Genomic DNA, 6,794 nt, shown 5'->3' with positions numbered 1-6,794 from the left:
GGGTGTGAGGTCTAAACATGAAGCCATTATAGGAGCAGGCCGCACTACTGCAGCACTTCCAGGACGAAATGATTGGAAAATGCCAGTCTGTATCTGTCGTGTCAGTAAAAATCTGAGTTTCAGTACCTGCAGTTTTGTTGTTGTGTAACACAACACTTTAGGACACGGAGTACCCAATGAGCCTCCATGGAAAAATACAGTGTCCTCAACAGATGTGATTATGAGGATTAGGACTATCTCACCCTCTCTCCCCCCTTCTCCCTCTCCCCTCTGACCCTCTCATTCATCCAGTGGGAGGGAAGGGGAGGGGAGGGATTGGCAACAGGTTTCGCTGCACTGGCCAACAAACCATACTTCAGCAAACGAACATTCATTCACATGGATACATTCATCAGACGTTAGCTGTCAGTTTTTTGTTTTTTTTTTCATATAGCTTAGTTTCTAGTCACTTCTTCTACTGGAAGAACAATAAAGATGATTAAGACCATGTTTCAACACGCGAAGAAACATCCAGGGGTAGGTTGCATCATACTAATGTGTCTATTGAGCTCTGTGATTATTTCTACGACTAACATCATGCTCTTTTTGTCATAATGATGTGTACACAAGGCCTGAAAAAAACACAGTGTAAAGTTTGTTTGTTTTTTTAAATTACTGATCTGTGCACCTTTTCTGGGATGTTGTGTATGGTTTTTACCATCTGAACATATTTAGGTTACGAGTTTTGAATTAACTATGAATATGAAAATATGAAGCTGAAAGCCTTAAAAGCTAGTAAGTGGGCCTTTGAATTGAGATTATTTTGTTACATGCAACATTTAAAAACAATTATAATTACTGATTTGATCATTTGCATCATGTAAAAGAAGTACTGTGACTGTACATTATTGCTTTGTATCGCAGAGTTAATTTGCTTTATTACTATCAAAATAAAATGAGGAAAGCAACAGAAAGACACAGAAGCTGCCTGTGCTTGTTTTTTTTTCTGTTGCCTCAGAGCTGTGCTGAGGGTGACCCAAATTTGTGGATTGACAGGGCTGTTTTGGCAGTGCACCAGAAAAGTAATAAGGGCAGCAACAGTATCGAACCCCAGCGAGTATAAAACACTTCCTAAATCGGTCAGGCTGAATGGTAAAAGGTGAAACACTTGCTTGTGTGGCACGATATGAAGATATCAGCACCTGGGAGTGGACAGCTCCCTACACACAGGCCTGTCTTAATTATTTACATAGTGTGTGTGTGTGTGTGTGTGTGTGTGTGTGTGTGTGTGTGTGTGTGAGTTCAAAGCTGACCTGCTTCTGTGCTTTTGTGTGTGCGTGGCTATATGTGTTTACTTCAATGATCGAAGCTGAGCGTCTGTTGTCAGTGCACAGCATGTGTTCAATGCGCACTTGTGTGTTTATGTTAGCATTGTCGTATGTGTGTGTATGCAGTGAAAACTTGGTGTGTACTATGAACTTTTTTTCCAAGGTTAACTTGAAAATGAGGGGAGGTTCATAGCTACATTACTTGGAGAATAATTCAGCAAAGCCATGATGGGTGAGCACAATGTACATGACAGTTGACTAGTGCTGAAATATAACAAATAGTCTGTTGAGCGTCTGTGAAAATCGAGTACCAGTCTGCACATTGATTAATGGTTAAAGTAATTAACAAATCAAAAACACTCACTGATTTCTGCATGTACTACTTTTGTTTTTCTTATAATTGCAAATGCAAGATTTGGGGGTTCTTGACGAAACAAAACACGTCAGAAACACCACTGCCATTTTCACTGTTTTAAATATTAAATTGCTAAATCACTTTCATATGGGGTGATGATTAACGAAAGTCATTTGAAGATTTCACCTTTGGTTGTTAGAAACTGTGATATTTCACTTTATTCTTAATGATTACATGAGAAAATTATCTGTTGATAAGCTTGCAGTAAAATAATTGTTAATTTGTTTCAGGGCTATTCAGAATCTTTACAATATTGATGGTGTGTATTTGCTCAGCTGTTTGCTGTCAAATTTCACTTTGGCACCTGATCACTTGAGTAAAAGGCTAATTCCACGCTCTGAGTCAGAGTTGCTAAATAATCCTGCGCTGAGTAGTTTGATCATGAAGCTGAGGGAGGAAACCTTCTTCATCTCCAACCACAGCTTTAAGGCAGTGAATATCAAAGTTTTATCACCAGACATACTAATCAACAACAAGGCAAGTGGCAACGTAATCAGACAGAAGACAGATGTCTAGATACAGCTGAGTAAAGACATCCGTCAGTTCAACCTGATCAAACTGTCATCTCTCTACAGCTTGACTAGATCTGTGTGTGCTGAGAACAGCTGTTCGTCAGTGGTGTGACTCTCTCTCCTGTCTCATCCGTACACGATCACATAGCACCGCAGACAGGAAATGTATGGCAGTGTAGTGTTGATGAATGGAGGAAGTGCTGTGAGAGGATTGACGCAGCAAAGCTTTGGGTGTTTGACATATCACATTATCCCTCTGTCCCCCTAATGTGCTTTTCTATCTTAATTCCTGTCATCATCACCACTTTAAACATCAAATCATCATGTGTGTATTAGCTTAGTTACATGCTTGTGTTTATGTGCTCAGTGTGTGTGTGTGTGTGTGTGTGTGTGTGTGTGTGTGTGTGTGTGTGTGTGTGTGCACGCAATCCCGTCGCTCAGTCTGACAGGTATAGTGTTGAGGAGGAGAGGCTGGCACACACAGAAATGCAGCAGCTCTCTTTTCCTCGGCGTCCTTGCCCATTCAACCCAGGCTGACAGTGAGCTGCCTCACACATGGCCTGGGCCTCATGCATATGGAGGAGGGCAGGGAGAGGGAAAACAGGAATAACAACTACCTGTGTATGTGTGTACAATATGTGTGTGGGTGTGTGTGGGTGTGTGTGTATTTCACACAGGTAGGTGTATGTTCATGGCACATATCACATCCATCCACTTGATAGAATATGTTTGTTTACCTTCATATGCCTCTGTGGTCTAGAACTAATGCATTCCTCCTCTCCTCTCCTCTTCTCTCCTCAGTTAATCCCTCAATTTTTCTTCCTGACTGTGGGCATCACAGGGGCCACCTTCTATCTGATCCGTCTGGCAAGAGGACCTCATGTCACGTAAGTTTGTCATCATCTGAACCTGCAGCCATTGCAGCAATCTTCCATCGTCCTCTTGCTGCTGTGAGATTTTACAGGATTTTTCTGTTACTGTCAGCTGAATCCAAAGCTTGGATGCATAAAGCTGGGTAGCATTTGAGAATTTTAAATACTGCCAACAGAGTTTGGTTCTGACAGCCAGCCCCCCTTTGGATCTGGGTCCAGGTTGGCAATAAACCCAGATTTGCTGAGCTTAGAGGCAAATGAATCTCTTATAGGATCTTTTATCTCTTCTCACTTGTTCTTATTAACAAAGAGCAATGAGCTAAACATTCAGGTAGCAGGATTCTCATTTGTAGCTAGCGCCATCCGTCTCTTTCGACAAATGTCAAATGACAAATGTCACAGACAGCAGATTATCAGATGTACCTTATTAATGTAAATTTCTTTTGTAACTTGCCCAAAGGCCAAACTTTTGTCTGGGTAATGTGTGCTCTGCAAGCCTGTGTGTACACTCTGTCAGAGAGAAAAAAATAGTAATTCCCAAACATCAATCTACTATTGCAAGTTAACTTTGTGCTTTTGTTGTACAACAAGACCAACAGAGTGACGATTCTGCTTTAGTTGAAAGATCCAGCTGATTAGTTTCAGGGGGCAGAATCTACTTAAACTTTATTTTTTCTTATCTCAAGATTTTATCTTTTCAGTTACACTGTTCTGAATCTGAACCCCCAGTAATGTGAGAAGGAAAGTGTACGATTTCAATTCAGTATTTCAAGTATACAATCAAAATATCATGTTATGCTGCTCATCTAGTTCTCTACTGGTTTCAGTGACAGACTGAACATTAAGGTATCACTCAAAACTGCAGTGTTTCTTCCCTGTCAGGTGGCAAAAATTTATCAAATATCAATTAACTGGATTCAATAAGGGGCTTCAAAAAGACTTGGGTTCAATCAGTGGGAACTGGTTTCACATTTGACAAAATGCTATTAAACCGAAGCCAAATGCCATCCATGTGACTTAACTGAATTTGACTCCAGCATCAAATCAAAGCTTTTTTTGACAGCTACATATGTTTTATTAAAGTTTCTAGCAACACACAGCTGCCTCTATTGAATTGTCATATCACAAAAGCTGCAACAACCACACTGAACTCAGTGACTGCATACACACAGTAAATGTGCACTGTTCGTGTCCCATAGTGGGCCACACAGAACCACTTGTTCTGAGGGTCACCCATAACGCCTGACCTCATCACCAGCTGGTGATGAGTGGCGTGGTCAGCGCCTTCCTCTCTCGCTCTCAAACACTGTGTAGTGTTTGTGGTAATGGCGAGAGAGTGGCAGACATGCCCGCTCCGCCATCTCTCTCTCTCTCTCAGCGTCTTTGTTTGTGCTTTGGCGGCATGACGTGCTGCCCGGGGGGGGAAGAGATGGACAGTCACAGTGGAGCGCTGCGAAATCCAGACTTTGCTTAATGAACGGAGGAGCACTGCCAAGTCACTGGGCTGAGTTCACCTCATCTCATAATCACTTCTATGTATTTATCTCCTTTTGTCTCTGTCCTTCTGTTCATCTTCTTTTTCCTCCTATTTGTTTACATCTCGGTCCTTTTCTCTGCAAGTGCTCTTTGCCTCCATCATGTGTGTCCTTCTCATCCTTATGCCCCATCTTTTCTCTTTATTCTGCATGCCCTAAATCTTTCCACATTTGCAGCCTCTGGGACAAGAAGACCAACCCAGAGCCCTGGAACAAGCTTGACCCGACCTACCAGTACAAGGCAAGTACTCCCCTGTCACACACTGAAGGGCCACATGCCTGCTCACACCGAACGTGCCTGCAAGCAAACTACACACGAATGGCATCGTCTCATTGCCTCACTGAAAATCTCATATTCATCATCAACCTAAAAACCTACCAAAATATATTTGGAGCAACCAATGCACAATAATGTCAGATCAACATGGCTGCTTCTTGGCTTTCTTCACATCTGTTCAAACAAAAGGGAAAACAAAGTGTCGTTCAAAAAACAAATTAAGGCAGATGGAACCAGGAGCTTTTAGGGGTTGGTAATAATTTGCCTTACCTCTTGAACAAGGAACAGACAAACTAATGAAAATATTAACAATGCTGACCCAAAATAGAGCAGAAAAACAACCAACTGACAAGTCCCAGAAGAGGAGATCTGGATGATGTGTTTTTCAGAGAAAAGAGCATTTTCTGAGGGTTTCAAGGCTACGTTGCTTGCCAGTGGAATGAAAGTCGCTGCAGACAAAAGGTCAGGACACGGCATGTTTAATTCTCGATAGCGAGGCAAAGGTCTCGCATCGAAATTCCACTGAAGTCCAAACAATGATCGTAATGAGGAGGGGGAAGTGTGAAAGAGGGGAGGGAGAAGGGGTGGAGGAGAGAGTTTTAATGGCAGACCAATCAAGACAAATACACAGGAAGAAAAGAATCACTGCCAGTGCAAAAATATGACTTTATCATGGCTGGAGGGCTCAATGTATGCAGATCACATGTATGCAATCACCCAATATATACTATATCATCCATGACATATGCAAAGTCAGCAAGACAGCAATCTAGTAAATAAATTAGCCAGAGAGAATAATGGTGAATAAGTGTGTTTTGTAAGTGCATGCATGTATATGTGTCTGTGTTTGTACTTGAGGGTAAAAAAATGTTCACCCCTGACTTTTTGTTTTCCACGCATTCTCCTAAAGACAGCACTGATGAATTTAATTTAAGCAAAACAGATTTAAATGTATTCCTCCTGCCTTCCACAGTTTGTGGCCATCAGCACAGACTACAAGAACCTGAAGAAAAATGGCCCTGACTTCTAAAGGTCCTCCAGGCAACTCCAGGGGCACCAAGTTTGGCATGACCTCCTGCTGTCACCTCACTGATGCGAAACGTCTTCCTGAACATTTCCTGAGACTCACCTCATGCTCCATGACAACAGCTCTGAATTAACACTGTAACCCTGTGAACAAAAACTATTAAAGATCACATGAGACAGAGGGCTGGTTCTTCCTATACATGGTATACAAGGCACGTTGTTTATTATATGCTTCTTATTTAGATACTGCATATTCATGAGAAAATATCTTACTTTGGGGAGAATAATGGAGATTGACTGTCAGAGTAAAGCATTAGTAAGTGCTTTATAATGACTAACAAAGAGCCAGTATGCATGCTATAACCAGCTGAGTAAAGGCGAATATGTCTACAATGTCAACAAAAGGAAGGAATATTTCATGCAACCGCCCCGTGATTAGGATCTGCTCCAAAATGTAATGTGATCTTCCTTGGCCCATGTTGGACTGTACCACCAAGTTTCGTAAAAATCGGGCTAGCAGTTTTTTCAAAATCCAGCTGACAAACAGACAAACAAACCGGAAATATAACCTCCTTGGTGGAGGTAATAATGATGAACACGTGCGTTAATTAAAACTGGCAGAGTCTTTAAAGCTGCACTGATAAAAAAAAAAAACTGACATTGGAAATGGATCAAATGACTACAAAGCTCAGATAAACCCACTGTACGCTCCCTGGCCAACATCAGACAGTAGAGAAGCAAAGTTAGTGATGAGCTGGTGAACATAGTGGAGCATTTAGCAGCTAAAGAGCCATGTATTTTTCTCAGTCCTTAATGGGAGCTAAAACAAAGCTGAAACGAGAGAGGGAAA

At 41.6% G+C, this 6,794-nt stretch overlaps 1 protein-coding gene across 1 annotated transcript; it reads left to right on the top strand.

Annotated features, from left to right (window-relative positions):
• The first annotated feature begins 308 nt into the window (after positions 1-308).
• LOC143326659 (cytochrome c oxidase subunit NDUFA4) lies at positions 309-6,125 on the top strand. The gene is made up of 4 exons (XM_076740436.1): positions 309-516; positions 3,036-3,121; positions 4,819-4,882; positions 5,892-6,125. Exons 1-4 carry the CDS (start codon positions 475-477, stop codon positions 5,946-5,948), a joined length of 249 nt encoding a protein of 82 aa, XP_076596551.1. The 5' UTR covers positions 309-474; the 3' UTR covers positions 5,949-6,125.
• The last annotated feature ends 669 nt before the right edge of the window (positions 6,126-6,794 follow it).

The sequence above is a fragment of the Chaetodon auriga genome, chromosome 2 (assembly GCF_051107435.1).
Source record: "Chaetodon auriga isolate fChaAug3 chromosome 2, fChaAug3.hap1, whole genome shotgun sequence".
NCBI lineage: Eukaryota > Metazoa > Chordata > Actinopteri > Chaetodontiformes > Chaetodontidae > Chaetodon > Chaetodon auriga.
This window is presented reverse-complemented; position numbering and strand designations above follow the sequence as displayed.